We start from the raw sequence: 24066 nt of genomic DNA, 5'->3' as shown, positions 1-24066 counted from the left end.
CAATTATATGAAATAAAATGAAAAATAAAATAAAGTTGGAATATAACCCAGGCTGGGAAAAATACATATTTTCCGGGGATCCCAAAGAGTACAAATACATATAGGCAGATAGATAGATTTCATGGAAATAAGGGAGAATTCATAAAAGTGAGTTACATTTCATAAAGGGGAATCATGAATGATATAAACAATTGAAAATATTTGATAAGAACGAAGTTCATAACATCTGGAGAACCCAGCATGGAAATTCATAAAAGTGGAGTTTTAGCAGCATGATTTTACAATTCATGAAGTTGTTATCTCTTGCCTCAGGCTAAAAGGTCAAACACCTTTTGTGCAGAGAGTTTTAGTAAACCACAGTAAACTCCAGTAAAAAGTCTCAATCACCTTCTACTATAAATATATGGAATATAGAACATAAAGTCTTGATTTTTGAACTATCTTTTACAAAGTCCGGGGGGGGGGGGGGTCACCTCGATCACACATGGACATAAATATGCACAATCAGCATTTTCCTATCTTAAGCACTCTTAAAAGCGTGTATTAAGTCACAGACACCACGGCTGGGCTTTAGTACATTAATCATGGCCCCTTGTCAAAAAGGAGGGGGAGAAGTCAGCTCTCCTTCCATTAAGCTGTGCTAGGAACCAATTCACACTGGAATGTATAGATAACTGGCTCCCCTTCTCCCCCCTGTCCTGTCAGCTTGTGCATCCCTAAAATCTAACACAGAGAAAGTCTGATTTTTCGACATTTCACTGCTTCTAATGTGCATACAATATATGTCTAAAAATCCATATTTTTCAGTTCCTCATCACCTGAACAAAACGGCCATTTCTTGATCCAAGGGAAGAACAAGACCTTCTCAAAGCAGTTATTATCATACAAATTGGCTCACGATTCTTTCCTTCTGGAAGAAGGCCAATTTCACGTGGACTTCCTTGCATGATCAGTGAAGGCATCAAGGGAGGGATATAAAGGCGAGGGTCACAAAGACGAAGCTCAAAGACGAAGAAAACCACCGAGATGGCCAAGGCCTCCCTGAGCCCCATCGCATTGCTCCTGTTGGGTCTCCCCTTCCTGGCCTTTGCAGATAATGTTCCCGTCATGAAAGACGTCGACATTGGAAAGGTAACAATTTCCAGGGGCATTGGGAGTAATCCCCACAGAAGGTGACAACTGGAATTGACACACAAATACAGGCAAGTAAGAGAAACAGTGGACCGGGACACCGAAAATGGATTCGGCACTTCTCAAGCATTCAGTGAGTTCAATGCTATGGGATCAAGGGAATTAGAGTTTTGGGAGGAAACAATAATCTATATATATATAAAAGAGTGATGTCATCACGGCAGCGGACAAAACAAAAAACTAAACACCCCACAACCTCGAAAATCGACAGCACAACCCATCATCCACGCCTCTAGGTTGATACAACAAAAAGAAAAGAAGAATAAAGTCCTAATTAGAGGGAGAGGAATAATTGTTTTTATCCAATTGCTGCCAGTTAGAAGGCTAAGCTCCGCTCACTTAGTCTCCTAGCAACCCACTCAGCCCAGGGGACCCTTTACCTTAACTACCACCAATTCCTCAATACTTTATTTCCCATACCACCATACTTTGCCACAGCAACGCGTGGCCGGGCACAGCTAGTAAGAATAATAATAATATAATAATCTATTTATATAAAAGAGTGATGGCATCAGGGCAGCGGACAAAACAACAAAACTACAGGCCCCCCAACCTCGAAATTTGACAACACAACCCATCATTTCATGGCTCTAGGTTGATACAACAAAAAGAAAAGAAAAATAAAGTCCTAATTAGAGGGAAAGGAATAATTGTTTTTATCCAATTGCTGCCAGTTAGAGGGCTAAGCTCTGCCCACTTGGTCTCCTAGCAACCTACTCAGTCCAGGGGACTGGCACAGTTAGGCCTCAGGCCTCTTCCACACTGCCTATAAGATACAGATTATCTGATTTTAACTGGATTATATGGCAGTGTAGACTCAAGGCCCTTCCACACAGCTATATTACCCATTTAGAATCTTATATTATCTGCTTTGAACTGGATTATCTTGAGTCCACACTGCCATATAATCCACTTTAGTGTGCATTTTATACAGCTGTGTAGAAGGGGCAGTTCTAGGCAGATAATATAAGATTACAAATATACAGTAGAGTCTCACTAATCCAGCATAAACAGTGTCCTCTGTCCTCACCACTTTCACAATACACAAACAACCAAATGCATACTAAACATAAAGACAACCATACAACAGACATTCAATACCACCACTACCTCAACAATTTCTCACCAACACAACCAGACAACGCCACAGCAACGCGTGGCTGGGCACAGCTAGTATATTATATAATATAATATACATCACACAATAATAATAATAATATACATCACACAGTCCTAGACACTTGGGAAGTGTTCGACTTGTGATTTTGTGATACGAAATCCAGCATACCTATCTTGTTTGCTGTGTCATAAAATAATAATAATAATAATAATAATAATAATTATTATTATTATTATTATTATTATTATTCAATGCATGCATCATTATTATTACCATCATCGTTATTACCGTATATACTCATATATAAGCCAACCCGAATATAAGCCGAGGCATCTAATTTTACCACCAAAAACTGGGAAATCATTGACTCCAGTATAAGCCAAGAGTGGTAAATTTCAGAAATAAAAATAGATACCAAAAAATTACATTAACTGAGGCATCAGTAGGTTAGGACCCTCCGGTGGCCTAGGGGATAAAAGCCTTGTGACTTGAAGGTTGGGCTGCTGACCTGAAGGCTGCCAGGTTCGAATCCCACCCGGGGAGAGTGCGGATGAGCTCCCTCTGTCAGCTCCAGCTCCATGCGGGGACATGAGAGAAGCCTCCCACAAGGATGGTAAAACATCAAAACATCCGGGCAACGTCCTTGCAGACGGCCAATTCTCTCACTCCAGAAGCAACTCCGGTTGCTCCTGACACGAAAAAAAATCAGTAGATTAAATGTTTTTAAATATTTACATCAAGCTCTAATTTAAGATAAGACTGTCTAACTGATTAAATCATTATTCCCATCTTCTTCAATGTAAATGTGCTTATCTATCCTTTTAATAATAATAGAGGAAAATAATACATGCAATAATAGTAACAAATACAGGAAAATATTACATGTAATAATAAATAGAGTAGAATAATAAATGTAATCATAATAAGATCAGATTGAAATAATAAATGTATTAATAATAATAATAATAATAATAATAATAATAATAGAGTAAAATAAATGTAATACAGTAGAGTCTCACCTATCCAACACTCGCTTATCCAATGTTCTGGATTATCCAACGCATTTTTGTAGTCAATGTTTTCAATATATCGTGATATTTTGGTGCTAAATTCGTAAATACAGTAATTACTACATAGCATTACTGCATATTGAACTACTTGTTCTGTCAAATTTGTTGTATAACATGATATTTTGGTGCTTAATTTGTAAAATCATAACCTAATTTGATGTTTAATAGGCTTCTCCTTAATCTCTCCTTATTATCCAACATATTCGCTTATCCAACGTTCTGCCGGCCCGTTTATGTTGGATAAGTGAGACTCTACTGTATTAATAATAATAAAGTACAGAGTAAAATAAATGTAATAGTAGCAAAAATAATAGAGTACAATAATAAATGTAATAATAATAATAGAGTAAAATAATAAATGTAATACTACCAATAATAATAGAGAAAAATAATAAATGTGCCATATATTCTCGAGTATAGGCTGACCCAAATATAAGCCAACCAGGACCCTCACCCGAGTATAAGCCGAGGGGGGCTTTTTTAGTCCTAAAAAAGGGCTGAAAAACTAGGCTTATACTTGAGTATATACAGTATTTCCTTGGGACCTCCCAAAATCCCCTAAAATTATATTAGTAGTAGCAATACATCCCAAAGGACTGGGGTTTGAGTGTAGTTACACTGGTGAGTAAATGCAGTTTGGCCCCGCTTTATCTGCCCTGATCTCAATGGTATGAAATCCTGGGAGTTGGACTGAGAAGGCAAAGGGCCTTTGGGGAACTACAACTCCCAGGATCCCCTGCCACCAAGGAGAAGTGTAAGTCCATTGCCCATCACGCCATGCTACTTTGAAAGCCAGAAAAACATGACTATGTTTGAAGGCAATAGCAGAGGTTTATTCAACTGGCCAGAAGAATGACAGAACAGCGTAAAGATGGAGAGGAAGGAGATAATGGTTTCCTCACAAACCCGTTTTTAGTTTAGTAAACGATCGGATTAACCCCCCCAGGAATGTTTGGGGTTGGGCTGGAGCTGAATGTGGCTGAGACCCAAACAAACTAAAAATCTGTTATAAATTTACAGTTATTATTATTAGAAGGGGGGTTGATTTTCTGAGAAAAGCTTGTGGCTCAAGTTGGGCCGAGCTGTGTTTGTTCTGCAGTGTAGACACACCCTTGGTTTGGACTTTCCAGGCATTAATCCCACTTTTCCCTCCTTCTAGCTGGCCGGGAAGTGGTACACGGTGATTATCATCAAGACGGACAATAATCCGAAACCAACCCGCGCCTATATAGTAGAGCCCTTGAAAGACGGAGGTATCGCGATGAGCATAGAGATCCCTAAGTGAGTGGCCTCCGGAATCCCACCAAATCTCGGAAATGGGCCAAGAGGGTGAAGCTCCTCGGAGGCCCTGAGTTCCTCCTGGTTCAGAGTCTTGGAGCAGACTACAGACTTTAGGACCGTGGTTCCCAAACTTATTTGGCCTACCACCCCCTTTCCAGAAAAAATATTACTCAGTGGCCCCTGGAAAGCGGGCATGGCTTAGAGGGGTGGGCGTGGCTCCTGCTCAAGAGGGCGGGGCTGAGCCTCTCCCCTAGTCCAAGATGCAGGGATGGGAGGGGGAGGTGGAGGTGGGCGGGACCACAAATGGGCGGTCAGGACTGAGATGGGCAGAGTTACGAGCTCTGAGGCAGGGCTGAGCTTCTATCCCTGTCCTGCGGTGCCTGCCAGGACACAGGGGGTGGGGCTAGAGGAGGGGGCGGGGCCTCTTCCCAAGTGCCTGACGGGGCTGAACATCTAACAAGCACCTCAGGGGAGGTATGCAGAGGCTCAGCCCTGTCTCGCGCTCTTGGAAAGAGGCCTCGTCCCCTTCCCTAGCTCTACTCTTTAGTCCTAAAAGGCCTCTCAGGAGAAATATAGAGGCTCAGCCCTGTCTCAGGCTCTTGGAAGGAGGCCCCGCCCCCTTCCCTAGCTCCACCCTCTGTGTCCCAACATGCGTCTCAGGAGAGGTATAGATTCTCAGCTCTGTCTCGGGCTCTTGGGAAGAAGCCACGCCCACTCCTCTAGCTCCGCCTCCTGTGTCCTAACAGGCACCTCAGGGCTCAGCCCTGTCTCCGGCACTTGGGAAGAGGCCCTGCCCCTCCCTAATAGGTGCCGTCACCGCCCCCCTGGATCACTGCAGCGCCCACCGGGGGGCGGTAGTGCTCACTTTGGGAATCACGGCTTTAGGACATGAGTTCTTTGAGGGTTTGGGGTCCGGACTCGGGATGCACCTCCAAGGCACTTCCGGAGGGTCCGAATCCGAGAACCGTTCCAAATGTTCTGTTCCCTTCTTTTTCCTCTCTTCCTTTCCCTCCCTCGCTTCCTAGGGATGGGACCTGCATCGTGGGCAAGATGTTCATGTCCAAGGTCAGCCCCGGAGTCTTCACCTCGCCACGTAAGCCCAAGAGACAGGTTGCCTTCCCCAGATGGGAGTTGTAGTTCCCCCGAGGGCCTCGGGCCATGCCTTGGGGTTCAGTGCGGTTAACGGACATCTCTTTGCCGTGGGTTTCTCTGGACAGAGGGAAATGGGACCATCATGGATACGGATTACAAGACCTACCTCATCAACCATTTCACCACAGGAAAAACCATCTACCTGGAACTTTATGGTACGTTTCCCAGATTTATATTAAAAAATCCACTGGGATGAATGGGAAGGTCGCCTCTCTAGTAACAGTCAACATGCTATTATTATTATTATTATTATTATTATTATTATTATTATTATTATTATTATTATTATTATTATTTTATGACACAGCAAACAAGATAGATATGCTGGATTTCGTATCACAAAACCACAAGTCGAACACTTCCCAAGTGTCTAGGACTGTGTGATGTATTTTCGGATGATGTGCGCAGATCCCAGCAGGGTGGCCTTTTGCAGTTGGCAGATCGTAATTTTGTCAATGTCTATTGTTTCCAAATGCCGGCTGAGATCTTTTGGCACGGCACCTAATGTGCCCATCACCACCGGGACCACCTGCACTGGTTTCTGCCAGAGTCTTTGAAGTTCAATCTTGAGGTCCTGAGAGCGGCTGAGTTTTTCCTGTTGTTTTTCATCAATGCGACTGTCACCTGGGATGGCGACATCAATGATCCAAACCTTTTTCTTTTCCACAACTGTGATGTCTGGTGTGTTGTGTTCCAGAATTTTGTCAGTCTGGATTCGGAAGTCCCACAGTATCTTTGCGTGCTCATTTTCCAATACTTTTGCAGGTTTGTGATCCCACCAGTTCTTTGCTGCTGGGAGGTTGTACGTGAGGCATAAGTTCCAATGAATCATTTGGGCCACATAGTTGTGCCTCTGTTTGTAGTCTGTCTGTGCGATTTTCTTACACCAGCTGAGGATATGATCCATGGTTCCGTTGGTTTCCTTGCACAGTCTGCATTTTGGGTCATCAGCTGATTTTTCGATCTTGACCTGAATTGCCTTTGTCCTGATGTCTTGCTCCTGGGCTCCAAGGATCAGGCCTTCTGTCTCCTTCTTCAGGGTCCCATTCGTGAGCCAGAGCCAGGTCTTCTCCTTATCAGCTTTTCCTTCAATTTTGTCAAGGAACTTTCCATGCAATGTTTTGTTGTGCCAGCTGTCAGCTCTAGTTTGTAGTGCGGCTTTCTTGTACTGATTTTTTGTCTGCTATGCTTTGAGGAGTTTCTGATTTTTGACTTCAATCAAAGCAGGTTCTTCACTTTGCTTGACATATTCTGCCAGGGCATGTTCTTCTTCTTTGACTGCTTGCTTTACTTGTAAGAGTCCTCTGCCCCCTGATCTTCTAGGCAGATATAGCCGGTCAACATCACTGCGAGGGTGCCGTGAATGATGGATGGTCATGAGTTTTCTTGTTTTTCTGTCCAAATTGTCCAGTTCCATCTGTGTCCAATTTATAATGCCAATATTATTATTATTATTATTATTATTATTATTATTATTATTATTATTTACATGCCATAGACTAGTGTTTCCCCAAACATGGCCTTCCGGACCTAAAGAGGAGAAGCCCTGCCATATGCAAATATGGAAGCTATCCAAATACTATCCAAATGCAACAAATTGGGCCTTAGTGTGTACTATAAATCCCAAATAGATCAGTGAAGTGGTCCTTAGTGCGTACTACGTCTCCAAAATGGTTGGGGAGGACAACTGTATCCTTGTGAATATCATTAGGACAATATTTGGCTATCTCTGAGTCTATTGCCCCATAAAAGCTTCCGACTGGGGCGACCGCCAGGCCCATCGTCCTGCACTATGTCTCCCAAGACGACTCCCTCTTTCCCCCCCTTCCAGGCCGAGAGAAGAACGTGTCCGAGGGGGTCAGGAAGAAGTTTGAAGACTTGGTCAAAAAAGTGGGGCTGAAGCCGGTGCATCGCTTCCCACTGCAGGAGAAAGGTAACGGTGGACGATGGGTTCCAAAGTCATTGGGAAGAGGAAGAGAGACGGCTTCCTCTCACTTGAACTTCACATTTCTTTTCCTTCTGCAGATTTGTGCACAAGCCCTCCGGCAAATGCATAGGTAAGATGAATATACCGTATATACTTGAGTGTAAGCCGACCCGAATATAAGCCGAGGCACCTAATTTTACCACAAAAAAACTGGGAAAACATTGACTCCAGTATAAGCCGAGGGTGGTAAATTTCAGAAATAAAAACAGATACCAATAAAATTACATTAATTGAGGCATCGGTAGGTTAAATAATGGACATCTATGGATATAGATCAGTGGTTCCCAAACTTATTTGGCCTGCCGCCCCCTTTCCAGACAAAATATTACTCAGCGCTCGCTGGAAAGGGGTGGGCGTGGCTTAGAGGGGTGGGCGTGGCTCCTGCTCAAAAGGGCAGGGCTGAGCCTCTCCCCTAGTCCAAGAGGCAGGGCTGGGAGGGGGAAGTGGGCGGGGCCACGAATGGGAAGCCACGACTGGGATGGGCGGAGTTACGAGCTCTGAGGTAGGGCTGAGCTTCTATCCCTGTCTTGTGGCACCTGCCAGGACACAGGGGGCGGGGCTAGGGGAGGGGGAGGGGCCTCTTCCCAAGTGCCTGATGGGGCTGAACCTCTATACCCCACCCCCGTGTTCTAACAAGCACCTCAGGGGAGGTATACAGAGACTCAGCCCTATCTCGCGCTCTTGGAAAGAGGCCCAGCCCCTAGCCCCGCCCTTTATTCCTAAAAGGCCTCTCAGGAGAAATATAGAGGCTCAGCCCTGTCTCAGGCTCTTGGGAAGAGGCCCCGCCCGTGCCCCTAGCCCCGCCCTTTAGTCCTAAAAGGCCTCTCAGGAGAAATATAGAGGCTCAGCCCTGTCTCATAATCTTGGAAAGAGGCCCCGCCCGTGCCCCTAGCCCCGCCCTTTAGTCCTAAAAGGCCTCTCAGGAGAAATATAGAGGCTCAGCCCTGTCTCATAATCTTGGGAAGAGGCCCCGCCCGTGCCCCTAGCCCCGCCCTTTAGTCCTAAAAGGCCTCTCAGGAGAAATATAGAGGCTCAGCCCTGTCTCATAATCTTGGAAAGAGGCCCCGCCCGTGCCCCTAGCCCCGCCCTTTATTCCTAAAAGGCCTCTCAGGAGAAATATAGAGGCTCAGCCCTGTCTCATAATCTTGGAAAGAGGCCCCGCCCGTGCCCCTAGCCCCGCCCTTTAGTCCTAAAAGGCCTCTCAGGAGAAATATAGAGGCTCAGCCCTGTCTCATAATCTTGGGAAGAGGCCCCGCCCGTGCCCCTAGCCCCGCCCTTTAGTCCTAAAAGGCCTCTCAGGAGAAATATAGAGGCTCAGCCCTGTCTCATAATCTTGGAAAGAGGCCCCGCCCGTGCCCCTAGCCCCGCCCTTTATTCCTAAAAGGCCTCTCAGGAGAAATATAGAGGCTCAGCCCTGTCTCATAATCTTGGAAAGAGGCCCCGCCCGTGCCCCTAGCCCCGCCCTTTAGTCCTAAAAGGCCTCTCAGGAGAAATATAGAGGCTCAGCCCTGTCTCATAATCTTGGAAAGAGGCCCCGCCCGTGCCCCTAGCCCCGCCCTTTAGTCCTAAAAGGCCTCTCAGGAGAAATATAGAGGCTCAGCCCTGTCTCATAATCTTGGAAAGAGGCCCCGCCCGTGCCCCTAGCCCCGCCCTTTAGTCCTAAAAGGCCTCTCAGGAGAAATATAGAGGCTCAGCCCTGTCTCATAATCTTGGGAAGAGGCCCCGCCCGTGCCCCTAGCCCCGCCCTTTATTCCTAAAAGGCCTCTCAGGAGAAATATAGAGGCTCAGCCCTGTCTCATAATCTTGGAAAGAGGCCCCGCCCGTGCCCCTAGCCCCGCCCTTTATTCCTAAAAGGCCTCTCAGGAGAAATATAGAGGCTCAGCCCTGTCTCATAATCTTGGAAAGAGGCCCCGCCCGTGCCCCTAGCCCCGCCCTTTAGTCCTAAAAGGCCTCTCAGGAGAAATATAGAGGCTCAGCCCTGTCTCATAATCTTGGAAAGAGGCCCCGCCCGTGCCCCTAGCCCCGCCCTTCAGTCCTAAAAGGCCTCTCAGGAGAAATATAGAGGCTCAGCCCTGTCTCATAATCTTGGAAAGAGGCCCCGCCCGTGCCCCTAGCCCCGCCCTTTAGTCCTAAAAGGCCTCTCAGGAGAAATATAGAGGCTCAGCCCTGTCTCATAATCTTGGGAAGAGGCCCCGCCCGTGCCCCTAGCCCCGCCCTTTAGTCCAAAAAGGCCTCTCAGGAGAAATATAGAGGCTCAGCCCTGTCTCATAATCTTGGAAAGAGGCCCCGCCCGTGCCCCTAGCCCCGCCCTTTATTCCTAAAAGGCCACTCAGGAGAAATATAGAGGCTCAGCCCTGTCTCATAATCTTGGAAAGAGGCCCCGCCCGTGCCCCTAGCCCCGCCCTTTAGTCCTAAAAGGCCTCTCAGGAGAAATATAGAGGCTCAGCCCTGTCTCATAATCTTGGAAAGAGGCCCCGCCCGTGCCCCTAGCCCCGCCCTTTAGTCCTAAAAGGCCTCTCAGGAGAAATATAGAGGCTCAGCCCTGTCTCATAATCTTGGAAAGAGGCCCCGCCCGTGCCCCTAGCCCTGCCCTTTAGTCCTAAAAGGCCTCTCAGGAGAAATATAGAGGCTCAGCCCTGTCTCATAATCTTGGAAAGAGGCCCCGCCCGTGCCCCTAGCCCCGCCCTTTAGTCCTAAAAGGCCTCTCAGGAGAAATATAGAGGCTCAGCCCTATCTCAGGCTCTTGGGAAGAGGCCCCGCCCGTGCCCCTAGCCCCGCCCTTTAGTCCTAAAAGGCCTCTCAGGAGAAATATAGAAGCTCAGCCCTGTCTCATAATCTTGGAAAGAGGCCCCGCCCGTGCCCCTAGCCCCGCCCTTTATTCCTAAGAGGCCTCTCAGGAGAAATATAGAGGCTCAGCCCTGTCTCATAATCTTGGAAAGAGGCCCCGCCCGTGCCCCTAGCCCCGCCCTTTAGTCCTAAAAGGCCTCTCAGGAGAAATATAGAGGCTCAGCCCTGTCTCATAATCTTGGAAAGAGGCCCCGCCCGTGCCCCTAGCCCTGCCCTTTAGTCCTAAAAGGCCTCTCAGGAGAAATATAGAGGCTCAGCCCTGTCTCATAATCTTGGAAAGAGGCCCCGCCCGTGCCCCTAGCCCCGCCCTTTAGTCCTAAAAGGCCTCTCAGGGGAAATATAGAGGCTCAGCCCTGTCTCATAATCTTGGAAAGAGGCCCCGCCCGTGCCCCTAGCCCCGCCCTTTATTCCTAAAAGGCCTCTCAGGAGAAATATAGAGGCTCAGCCCTGTCTCATAATCTTGGACAGAGGCCCCGCCCGTGCCCCTAGCCCTGCCCTTTAGTCCTAAAAGGCCTCTCAGGAGAAATATAAAGGCTCAGCCCTGTCTCATAATCTTGGGAAGAGGCCCCGCCCGTGCCCCTAGCCCTGCCCTTTAGTCCTAAAAGGCCTCTCAGGAGAAATATAGAGGCTCAGCCCTGTCTCATAATCTTGGAAAGAGGCCCCGCCCGTGCCCTTAGCCCTGCCCTTTAGTCCTAAAAGGCCTCTCAGGTGAAATATAGAGGCTCAGCCCTGTCTCATAATCTTGGAAAGAGGCCTCGCCCGTGCCCCTAGCCCCGCCCTTTATTCCTAAAAGGCCTCTCAGGAGAAATATAGAGGCTCAGCCCTGTCTCATAATCTTGGAAAGAGGCCCCGCCCGTGCCCCTAGCCCCGCCCTTTAGTCCTAAAAGGCCTCTCAGGAGAAATATAGAGGCTCAGCCCTGTCTCATAATCTTGGAAAGAGGCCCCGCCCGTGCCCCTAGCCCCGCCCTTTATTCCTAAAAGGCCTCTCAGGAGAAATATAGAGGCTCAGCCCTGTCTCATAATCTTGGGAAGAGGCCCCGCCCGTGCCCCTAGCCCTGCCCTTTAGTCCTAAAAGGCCTCTCAGGAGAAATATAGAGACCCAGCCCTGTCTCATAATCTTGGGAAGAGGCCCCGCCCGTGCCCCTAGCCCCGCCCTTTAGTCCTAAAAGGCCTCTCAGGAGAAATATAGAGGCTCAGCCCTGTCTCATAATCTTGGAAAGAGGCCCCGCCCGTGCCCCTAGCCCTGCCCTTTAGTCCTAAAAGGCCTCTCAGGAGAAATATAGAGGCTCAGCCCTGTCTCATAATCTTGGAAAGAGGCCCCGCCCGTGCCCCTAGCCCCGCCCTTTAGTCCTAAAAGGCCTCTCAGGGGAAATATAGAGGCTCAGCCCTGTCTCATAATCTTGGAAAGAGGCCCCGCCCGTGCCCCTAGCCCCGCCCTTTATTCCTAAAAGGCCTCTCAGGAGAAATATAGAGGCTCAGCCCTGTCTCATAATCTTGGACAGAGGCCCCGCCCGTGCCCCTAGCCCTGCCCTTTAGTCCTAAAAGGCCTCTCAGGAGAAATATAAAGGCTCAGCCCTGTCTCATAATCTTGGGAAGAGGCCCCGCCCGTGCCCCTAGCCCTGCCCTTTAGTCCTAAAAGGCCTCTCAGGAGAAATATAGAGGCTCAGCCCTGTCTCATAATCTTGGAAAGAGGCCCCGCCCGTGCCCTTAGCCCTGCCCTTTAGTCCTAAAAGGCCTCTCAGGTGAAATATAGAGGCTCAGCCCTGTCTCATAATCTTGGAAAGAGGCCTCGCCCGTGCCCCTAGCCCCGCCCTTTATTCCTAAAAGGCCTCTCAGGAGAAATATAGAGGCTCAGCCCTGTCTCATAATCTTGGAAAGAGGCCCCGCCCGTGCCCCTAGCCCCGCCCTTTAGTCCTAAAAGGCCTCTCAGGAGAAATATAGAGGCTCAGCCCTGTCTCATAATCTTGGAAAGAGGCCCCGCCCGTGCCCCTAGCCCCGCCCTTTATTCCTAAAAGGCCTCTCAGGAGAAATATAGAGGCTCAGCCCTGTCTCATAATCTTGGGAAGAGGCCCCGCCCGTGCCCCTAGCCCTGCCCTTTAGTCCTAAAAGGCCTCTCAGGAGAAATATAGAGACCCAGCCCTGTCTCATAATCTTGGGAAGAGGCCCCGCCCGTGCCCCTAGCCCTGCCCTTTAGTCCTAAAAGGCCTCTCAGGAGAAATATAGAGGCTCAGCCCTGTCTCATAATCTTGGACAGAGGCCCCGCCCGTGCCCCTAGCCCCGCCCTTTAGTCCTAAAAGGCCTCTCAGGAGAAATATAGAGGCTCAGCCCTGTCTCATAATCTTGGGAAGAGGCCCCGCCCGTGCCCCTAGCCCTGCCCTTTAGTCCTAAAAGGCCTCTCAGGAGAAATATAAAGGCTCAGCCCTGTCTCATAATCTTGGGAAGAGGCCCCGCCCGTGCCCCTAGCCCTGCCCTTTAGTCCTAAAAGGCCTCTCAGGAGAAATATAGAGGCTCAGCCCTGTCTCATAATCTTGGGAAGAGGCCCCGCCCGTGCCCCTAGCCCTGCCCTTTAGTCCTAAAAGGCCTCTCAGGAGAAATATAGAGGCTCAGCCCTGTCTCATAATCTTGGGAAGAGGCCCCGCCCGTGCCCCTAGCCCTGCCCTTTAGTCCTAAAAGGCCTCTCAGGAGAAATATAGAGACCCAGCCCTGTCTCAGGCTCTTGGAAGGCAACACACTGCCCTTGTCCTTCATTGATGGTCCACCTCCTTCCTTCCGCAAGGCCCTAAAGGAACCCAGGAGGCAACCATGGCCTTGTTCGCTCAAAAGCGGGACTCGAACGTTGAGCGGAATGTGACGACACCGCCATCACCACCAAGTCCCAACAATAAAGAGATAATGAAACCCTCAAATGTCCAGCTGTCTTTTATGGAACCCCGAGAGTTGTAATTTGGCTCTCTTTGGCAAGGAAAGCCAAAGACACAAGAGGGGAACTGCTATCGAACACTACGACCCCCACCCTTAAGAAAAGAGGATTTATAGTTAGGGATCGCTAGTTTGCCAAGGACACACTTTAATAGCTTTTTGTTCTCCGGCCACAGATGATACAGAACGGATTTCAAGGGGAGGCTCAATAGAACATGAAGTAAGAACGAGCCCACAGTCAGATGCAGCAACCCAAAAGACCAATGCGATTCTTGCTGAATTTCGCCTCCAGATTCTCCTAATTGATTTTGACGCGTTTCCTTTATCAATCGTAGCAAGTCTCTAGGAAAGGGAAAGAACAAAGCCAATATGTTTTGGGGGAAAACAGACAGTAAACAAACAAACAACAAAACAAAACAACCCCCCAAGTTGCCATATTATTTCTTTAGGGCTGATCCTCTGTAGTTAGGAGCTCCTTTGCCTTGCAAATGCAAGAGAGTTGGACATGCCTTTGACACCGTCATGGACGAATAGTGTGGGATACTGGGAGTTGTAGTTTCTCAAGTTCTTGGGCCTTCTTTTAGCGCCAAACTACAACTCCCAGGGTCCCATTCATGGCCGTTAAAGTCAAACCAAACTCCGTACAGCCCTGGGAATAGTAGTTTCCCAAGGCCAGAGAGTGCCGGACTACAACTCCCAGCATCCCACAACCACAAAAGTGGTGCCAAACAGTATTTGTTCCATGTTATAAATGCAGTACCGGCTCCTCCGTCACTCCTGATGCTGCACTGATATGCCCATCATTCCTTGCCTAGCAAGGGGCTTCTGGGAGTTGTAGTCCAAGGAGACATAACCCCCAGATCCTCCACCACGAAATAAAATCTTACTTTCCAGAACAGGGTAATAAATTTTCTCCACTGGGAAACCATTGGCAGCCGCAACGTCATCGAAGATCTTCCACATCTCGCTGTTGCCTCTGTGCTTGCGACCTGAAATAATAATAATAATAATAATCTATATATATAAAAGAGTGATGGCATCACGGCGACTCACAAAACAACAAAAGTACAGGCCCCGCAACCTCGAAATTTGACAACACAGCCCATCATCCATGCCTCCAGGTTGATACAACAAAAAGAAAAGAAAAACAAAGTCCTAATTAGAGGGAGAGCAATATTTTTTTTATCCAATTGCTGCCAGTTTAGAGGGCTAATCTCTGCCCACCTGGTCGCCTAGCAACCAACTCCTAGCAAGCCAAGGGACAGCCAGGGTTCAGTTAGGGGACAGGCAGACTTAGGCTATCTAATTTGCACTGGATTATATGGCAGTGTAGACTCAAGGCCCTTCCACACAGCTATATAAGCCATATATAATCTTATATTATCTGCTTTGCACTGGATTATCTTGACTCCACACTGCCATATAATCCACTTCAGTGTGCATTTTATACAGCTGTGAAGAAGGGGCCTCATATAATCCAGTTCTGAGCAGAAAATATAAGATTATCAATAAACAGTAGACTCTCACTTATCCAACATAAACAGGCTGGCAGGATAAGTGAATATGTTGGATAATAAGAAGGGATTCAGGAAAAGCCTATTAAACATCAAATTAGGTAATCGTTAAACAAATTAAGCACCAAAACATCATATTATACAACAAATTTGACAGAAAAAGTAATTCCATGTGCAGTAATGCTATGTAGTAATTACAGTAAAGTCTCACTTATCCAACACTCGCTTATCCAACGTTCTGGATTATCCAACGCATTTTTGTAGTCAATGTTTTCAATATATCGTGATATTTTGCTGCTAAATTCATAAATACAGTAATTACTACATAGCATTACTGCGTATTGAACTACTTTTTTTGCCAAATTTGTTGTCTAACATGATATTTTGGTGCTTCATTTGTGAAATCATAACCTAATTTGATGTTTAATAGGCTTTTCCTTAATGCCTCCTTATTATCCAACATATTCGCTTATCCAATATTCTGCCAGCCCATTTATGTTGGATAAGTGAGACTCTACTGTACTGTATTTACAAATTTACCACTAAAATATCACATTGAATTTAAAACACTGACTACAAAAACATTGCTTATGAAAAGGCAGACTGCGTTGGATAATCCAGAACATTGGATAAGTGAATGTTGGATAAGTGAGATTCTACTTTAATATGAAATAATTACTGGGATAGAATAATGCAGAACAATATAATCTCTAAAACCAGGACAGTAAATAAACAGGGGAATTCCACACAGGAAACAATCAGGGCCAGCTAACACCTCCCAACAAAGTATTCCCATCATCAAAGTCTGGCAAATCCTCTGTTTTCTCAGGGCCACAGACAGTAGAAGCACATAAAATATCGCAAACAACACCACTCTGAAAACAAGGGAATTCCAGACAGGAAACAATCAGGGCCAGCTAACACCTCCCAACAAAGTATTCCCATCATCAAAGTCTGGAAAATCCTCTGTTTTCTCAGGGCCACAGACAGTAGAAGCACATAAAATATCGCAAACAACACCACTCTGAAAACAAGGGAATTCCAAACAGGAAAGAATCAAGGCCAGCTAACACCTCCCAACAAAAAATTCACTCAGGGAGGAAACAGCAAAGCTTTAAAGGTGTAAGGCCTAATCATTTTCTCTAATTGCAGCATTCATACTTGCCTCCAACAGAAAAAAAAAACCAATCAGAAATATTGTATATTCACAACCTTTAGGAAATAATATCCCCTGATGGCGCAGCGTGTTAAAGCGCTGAGTTGCTGAACTTCTGGACCGAAAGGCCGCAGGTTTGAATTGGGGGAGCGGAGAGAGCCCCCACTGTTAGCCCCAGCTTCTGCCAACCCAGAAGTTCAAAAACATGCAAATGTGAGTGCATCAATAGGTACTGCTCCAGTGGGAAGGTAATGCCGCTCCATGCACTCCTCCCACATGACCTTGAAGGAATCTACGGACAACGCCGGCTCTTCGGCTTAGAAATGGAGATGAGCACCAACCCCCAGAGTCAGACATGACTGGACTTAACGTCAGGGGAAAACCTTTACCCTTGACCTTAACTACCACCAATTCCTCAATACTTTATTTCCCATACCACCATATTTTGCCACAGCAACGCGTGGCCGGGCACAGCTAGTAATAATAATAATAATAAAATCAAAAGCAAGCTCAATGGAGGCAACACCATCAAGGCCATAAACACCTGGGCCATACCTGTCATAAGATATACTGCTGGCATCATAAACTGGACACAGATGGAACTGGACAATTTGGACAGAAAAACAAGAAAACTCATGACCATTCATCATTCACTGCACCCCCTCAGTGATGTTGACTGGTTATATCTGCCTAGAAGATCAGGGGGCAGAGGACTCTTACAAGTAAAGCAAGCAGTCAAAGAAGAAGAACATGCCCTGGCAGAAGATGTAAAGCAAAGTGAAGAACCTGCTTTGATTGAAGTCAAAAATCAGAAACTCCTCAAAACACAACAGACAAAAAACCAGTACAAGAAAACCGCACTACAAACTAGAGCTGACAGCTGGCACAACAAAACATTGCATGGAAAGTTCCTTGACAAAATTGAAGGAAAAGCTGATAAGGAGAAGACCTGGCTCACGAATGGGACCCTGAAGAAGGAGACAGAAGGCCTGATCCTTGCAGCCCAGGAGCAAGACATCAGGACAAAGGCCATTCAGGCCAAGATCGAAAAATCAGCTGATGACCCAAAATGCAGACTGTGCAAGGAAACCGATGAAACCATGGATCATCTCCTCAGCTACTGTAAGAAAATCCCACAGACTGACTACAAACAGAGGCACAACTATGTGGCCCAAATGATCCATTGGAACGTATGCCTCAAGTACCACCTGCCAGCAGCAAAGAACTGGTGGGATCACAAACCTGCAACAGTATTGGAAAATGAACACGCAAAGATACTGTGGGACTTCCGAATCCAGACTGACAAAGTTCTGGAACACAACACACCAGACATCACAGTTGTGGAAAAGAAAAAGGTTTGGATCATTGATGTCGCCATCCCAGGTGACAATCGCATTGACGAAAAACAACAGGAAAAACTCAGCCGCTCTCAGGACGTCAAGACTGAACTGCAAAACTCTGGCAGAAACCAGTGCAGGTGGTCCCGGTGGTGATGGGCAGATTGGGTGCCGTGCCAAAAGATCTCAGCCGGCATTTGGAAACAATAGACATTGACAAAATTACGATCTGCCAACTGCAAAAGGCCACCCGACTGGGATCTGCACACATCATCCGAAAATACATCACACAGTCCTAGACACTTGGGAAGTGTTCGACTTGTGATTTTGTGATACGAAATCCAGCATGTCTATCTTGTTTGCTGTGTCATACAATAATAGTAATAATAATAATAATAATAATAATAATAATAATAATAATAATAATAATAATAATCCTAGACACTTGGGAAGTGTTCGACTTGTGATTTTGGGATACGAAATCCAGCATATCTATCTTGCTTGCTGTGTCATAATAAAATAACAACAATAATAATAATAATATTATAATATAATAATAATAATAGGACCCCGAAAGCAGTGCAGCTATATTTACACTGCTTTCTGCCTGATTCCCAGAGTGCTTTGGGAAAGGGATGGGTGACCTTCATCGGGAGCATCCGAACTGCAGGATTTAATGCACTTTTGGCACCCCTTGAACCATGGGAACCTGGGATCTGTAGTTTACGTGGCACCATGGTGGTCCAAGGGCACCAAAAGCGCATTCAATCCCGCAGTGTAGATGCACCAAGAGGCCCATGGCTTTCAAGGATCCGTCGGTCACTTACTGAAAAGCTGGAGCTGATCGGTGTTAAGAAGAACCACGGCGTAGGTGTCGTAGTCCGTCTGGACGACGATAAAGTCTGCCACTTCTGCATTGCAAAGAGAAGAGGGTCATGAGAGCCGGAGAGTTATAGTTTCCCAAGGCCGGGCACTCATGGGATCTGGAAGGAGATGAGCATTGTAGCTTCGCGAGGGGGGCGATCGCAGAACTACAACTCCCAGCAACCCACCAATGCTTGGGATCAGGGATAATTGCAAGTTGTCTATTCTTCAAGGTGGGAGGATTGGGATATTAGCCCCATTATTATCCAACCTCTGCATCAACTCTATGGTCGACCAATTGCACAACATGGACTTTCACCCTCCAAAACTCACAGGGAGACATAGCTCCACCCTACTCTATGTTGATGGGACTATAGCAGCAGGCCAAAAACTATCTACAGCCTTAGCTAATGCTAAGAAAGACCGTTGGATAGAGCTGCTTGAGAACCTGGACATGTCCAAGAGTAGCCGAAAAGCCTGGCAAGTGCTGAGACGCCTGGATAGCGACCCTCTGGTCAACCCTGGACACGCAAACGTGACACCAGACCAGATAGCTCACCAGCTAATTCAGAATGGGAAAACCCACCGCAGCAGAATAAAGATGAAAATCAACAGGGTGCCAGAACTTGAAACCCACCAGTTGTTTTGTCCTCTAAACCTGAAAGAACTCAGAGAAGCCATCAAGCGATGTAAGACTGGTAAAGCACCTGGACCTAGATGACCTGATGATGGAGCAAATCAAACACTTCGGGGCCAAAGCTGAAAACTGGCTTTTGAAATTCTACAATCAATGCTTGGCACACAAACAGATTCCCAGAGCATGGAGGAAAACTAAGATCATTGCCATCTTAAAACCTGGTAAAGATGCCTCCAATGCCAGGAACTACCGACCAATCTCCCTCTTATGTCATCTATATAAAGTCTATGAGAGGATGCTATTAAATCGACTAGGACCTGTTATCGAACCCAAGCTTATTGCACAACAATCAGGTTTCAGACCAGGGAAAAACTGCACAGGTCAAATTCTTCATCTGACTGAACATATCGAGGGAGGCTACGAGAAAGGCTGCATCACGGGAACAGTTTTTGTGGACCTTACGGCAGCCTATGACACGGTGCAACATAGAAAAATGCTGCATAAAGTCTACCATATCACCCGGGACTTTGACTTTACAAAAACTGTCCAGACCCTCCTAGAAAACTGCAGCTTCTATGTGGAGTTTCAGGGCCAGAAAAGCAGATGGAGGAGGCAAAAGAATTTTACCCCAAGGCAGCGTTTTTGCACCAACCTTATTGAATATCTTCACGAACGATCAGCCACAACCACCACTCACAAAGAGCTTTATATATGCTGATGACCTTGGCCTCACAACACAAGCAAAAGATTTTGAAACAGTTGAAAAGCAACTCACCAATGCCTTGAAAGATCTCTCCAGCTACTACAAAGAGAACCACCTGAAGCCCAACCCTGCCAAGACACAAGTGTGTGCTTTCCACCTACGTAACCGTGAAGCCAACAGGAAACTGAAAGTGACTTGGGAAGGCCAAGAGCTCGAACACTGTTTCCATCCTAAATATCTTGGTGTCACCTTAGACCGAACACTAACATATAGGAAACACGGCACGAACACCAAGCACAAAGTAGCTGCACGCAATAACATCCTGCGGAAACTGACTGGCAGCGCATGGGGAGCAGACCCACAAGTAGTAAGAACCTCAGCCCTGGCCTTGTCTTTCTCAACGGCAGAGTCTGCCTGTCCTGTCTGGCACAAGTCTGCCCATGCAAAGCAGGTGGACATAGCACTGAAGGAAACATGCAGAATCATCACGGGATGCCTTAAACCTACACCTGTTGATAAACTCCACAAGTTAGCTGGCATTGCCCCTCCTGACGTGCGACGGGAAGTTGCTACTAACTGCGAGAAAAATAAGGTCGAACATTGTGAAAGCCCCCCACTGCATGGCTCTCACCCTCCTCCCACCAGACTCAAGTCAAGGAAGGGCTTCATGAGAACCACCACTCCCTCCTCTGGATGTCCCTCCAGCAGCAGCAAGGGTGTCCCTCTGGGCAGCTCAACCTGGCAATTCCAACTGGGTGGCCCCCCACGAGGGTCTTCCTTCCTCCAAGAATGGGCCACTTGGAAGTCCCTGAACAGACTCAGAAGCGGAGTGGGCAGATCAAAAGACAACTTGGCAAGGTGGCTCTACCTGGAGGAATCCTCCACCTTGTGTGACTGTGGAGCAGAACAAACAACTCAGCACATGTATGCTTGCCCACAATGCCCTGCCTCATGTACGGAGGAGGAGTTGTTTAAAGCTACGGACAATGTGGTTGCTGTTTCCCGCTTCTGGTCTAAAACTATTTAGTTGTTTTGTAATTTCCTCTATTTTTTTTCCATCATTTTTAAAATGTATTTGTTATGCAATGCTTTTGACTCGAAATAAATAACTCTATGCTGACGATGCAGCACTGATGTCAAGAACTCCAATAGGCCTCAAAAGAGCTTTAAAAGCATTCGCACAATATTGCAGGGATGATCAGTTACAACTCAACTATCAGAAAACGAAAATCGTGGTGTTTGCCAAAAGACCTAAGCTCCACCACTGGACTACAGATGGAAACAAAATTGAGCAGGTCCCTTGTTTCGAATATTTGGGAGTAGTCCTCCACAGGGGTAACTCGGAGTTGTAGTTCTCCATGACAGGGTACTCAGGAACTGTAGTTTTGCAAAGCAGGGTGATCAGTGGAAATTGGGAGTTGTAGTTCTCCAAGGCGGGGGTATCAGGGAAATGTAGGAGTTGTCGTTATCCAAGACGGGAGGATCAGGTGTATTTGGGAGCTATAGTTTTGCAAAGTAGGGTGATACCGGGTACTTGGGAATTGTCTGAGAGGTGGGAGGATCAAGGGTCCCTGGGAGTTGTAGTTCTCCAAAGTGGGGGATCAGGGGAATGTGGGAGTTGTAGTTTTCCGAGACGGGAGGATCGGGGGTACTTGGGAACTGCAGTTTTGCAAAGCAAAGTGATCAGTCGAAATTGGGCGTTGTAGTTCTCCAAGGGGGTGGGAGTGGTCGGGGAATGTGGGAGTTGTAGTTTTCCAAGATGGGAGGATCAGAGGTACTTGGGACTTACCTCCTAGGTTGTTGGCGTATATACCTGGCTGGCCATGCTCATGGTATCCATCGAGAAACCTTATGCAGTCACCGCCCCTGCAGAAACGAAAAGAAGAATGATTGTGTTGTCGAAGGCTTTCATGGCCGGGATCACAGGGTTGTTTGTTTTCCAGGCTGTATGGCCATGTTCCAGAAGCATTCTCTCCTGATGTTTCGCCCACATCTATGGCAGGCATCCTCAGAGGTTGTGAGGTATGGAGAAACTAAGCAAGGAAGGTTTATATATATCTGTGGAAAGTCCAGGGTGAGAGAAGAACTCTTTGTCAGTTGGAGGCCAGTGTGAATGTTGCAGTTAATCACCTCAGTTAGCATTGAATAGCTTCATCTCCTGGCTTCTTCCTGCCTGGGGGCATCCTTTGTTCAGAGTCATTAGCTGCCCCTGGTTGATTCATGTCTGGAACTCCTCTGTTTTCAGAATGTTGCTTCTTATTTACTGTTCTGATTTTTTAGTTTTTTTAAATACTGGTAGTCGGATTTTGTTCATTTTCATGGTTTCCTCCTTTCTGTTGAAGTTGTCCACATGCTTGTGGATTGTGAATACAGTAGAGTCTCACTTATCCAACATTCTGGATTATCCAACGCATTTTTGTAGTCAATGTTTTCAATGCGTTGTGATATTTTGGTGCTAAATTTGTAAATACAGTAATTACTACATAGCATTAATGTGTAAAGAAATACTTTTTCTGTCAAATTTGTTGTTTAACATGATGTTTTGGTGCTTCATTTGTAAAATCATAACCTAATTTGGTGTTTAATAGGCTTTTCCTTAATCTCTCCTTATTATCCAACATGTTTGCTTATCCAACATTCTGCTGGCCCGTTTACGTTGGATAAGCGAGACTCTACTGTACTGGAAACCAGATTTTGTTCATTTCCATGGTTTCCTCCTTTCTGTTGAAGTTGTCCACATGCTTGTGGATTGTGAATACCAGTATTTAAAAAACTCCAAAAACAGAACTGTAAATAAGAAGCAACACTCTGAAAACAGAGGAGTTCCAGACATGGGAACCAGGGGCAACTAACGACTCTGAACAAAGGATGCCCCCAGGCAGGAAGAAGCCAGGAGATGAAGGTATTCCATGCTTATCGAGGTGATTAACTACAACATTCCTACTGACATGAGTTCTGCTCTCACCCTGGACTTTCCACAGATATATATAAATCTTCCTTGTCTAGTTTCTCCATGCCTCACAACCTCTGAGGATGCCTGCCATAGATGTGGGCGAAACGTCAGGAGAGAATGCTTCTGTAACATGGCCAGACAGTCCGGAAAACATACAACAACCCAGAAGAATGACTGCTGGCCTTTCCAAGCACGGGTCCCCTGGCGAACTACAAATCCAAGAGCCTCTCACGAATGCCGCTTGGACTAGAAAAGGATGCGTTGGAACTTACTCAAGGCTGCTGAAGAAAATGCTGATGCCCGTGTGCCGTTTGGCAGTCACGCTGTACTTGTGGACGGAGATCTCCCGGATCGGGGCTTCCTTGCCCACCACCGCGATGGCAAACCAGTCTCCCTCAAACTGGGAGAGAAAACGCACCAATCAATCCCTTACCTATTCCATGCTTCACTCCCATTTGGAATATCTAACCTTACCCTTTTAACGTCAAAGTTTGGCTGAACAGGAACGTCGGGTGCAAAGGCCACGAAAGGGAGGCCCAGCAGAACGGGCACGATTTGGGCCAGGGATGCCGCCGCGGCCATCTTCGGAGTTGCCTTTGGGTCCTTTGAGCTCCGCGTTGGCCTTTATATCCCTCGATGTCCCCATTGATCACCCAAGCCCATCCACCCAAAGTGATCGGAGGCCCTCGTTCTGCCAAGAACGAGCCGTTTTGTCCTGAAAGGCGGCCATAAAGTCAGGCTGCCAAGGGGTGGGTGGTGGTGGATCACCGCGGCCTTTTGCTCCTTCGACCCGAAGAGACATCGGTTGGAATAACTGAATTGTGTGATATTTGCTAACGATAACTGCTTAACAAGTGTACTTAACACTATATAAATATATACGAGGGTTATCCAGAAAGTAGATTACATTTTGGAATTAAAAATGAACAAAGTCTAGGAAAAAACATTTACCATATGCATTTGAAAGCCACACCCAAATACCACTTCTCAACATAGTCGCCATTCAAATCTAGGCGGTGAATGAGCTTGGCAACTCCTTCTCCACCAAACTTTGCCACTTGCGTGCTCAACCAGCCAGTCACCCCTTTCTGCAGCTGCACATCGTCGCCAAAATGGCGTTTTGTTTATTCTCTTCCTCTCTCTTGTTTTCGACTTGTTTTCACCAAACAAGTTGAGGACGCAAGCGGCAGAGTTTTGTGGGGAAGGAGTTGCCAAGTTCATTCTTCTATATGTAACTACTATATACTTCTTTTCTGTTGCTCCCCTCCAATATCTATCCTCTAGACTGCACCACTATCTTATGACCCTGTTCTTTGTGGTTTTTATTCTTATTTC

The 24066-nt window shown here is 46.7% G+C and overlaps 1 protein-coding gene and 1 long non-coding RNA gene across 2 annotated transcripts; one reads left to right on the top strand and one right to left on the bottom strand.

Annotated features, from left to right (window-relative positions):
• Positions 1–985: 985 nt before the first annotated feature.
• LOC134293208 (uncharacterized) lies at positions 986–13554 on the top strand. The gene is made up of 6 exons (XR_010000216.1): positions 986–1131; positions 4541–4662; positions 5688–5969; positions 7646–7747; positions 7840–7871; positions 13425–13554. It is a non-coding gene; the product is annotated as an uncharacterized LOC134293208 (long non-coding RNA).
• Positions 13555–13695: 141 nt separating this feature from the next.
• LOC134293207 (prostaglandin-H2 D-isomerase-like) lies at positions 13696–23837 on the bottom strand. The gene is made up of 6 exons (XM_062960031.1): positions 23206–23837; positions 23004–23131; positions 21568–21644; positions 18402–18485; positions 14455–14556; positions 13696–13909 (listed from the first exon to the last, which is right to left on the bottom strand). The coding sequence occupies exons 1-6, from the start codon at positions 23311–23313 to the stop codon at positions 13893–13895; spliced, it is 516 nt and encodes a 171-aa protein (XP_062816101.1). The 5' UTR covers positions 23314–23837; the 3' UTR covers positions 13696–13892.
• Between the last annotated feature and the right edge of the window lie 229 nt (positions 23838–24066).

Source organism: Anolis carolinensis, unplaced genomic scaffold (genome assembly GCF_035594765.1).
Source record: "Anolis carolinensis isolate JA03-04 unplaced genomic scaffold, rAnoCar3.1.pri scaffold_7, whole genome shotgun sequence".
NCBI lineage: Eukaryota > Metazoa > Chordata > Lepidosauria > Squamata > Dactyloidae > Anolis > Anolis carolinensis.
Note: the sequence above shows the minus strand (reverse complement) of the source record. Positions and strands in the feature narration are given on the sequence as shown.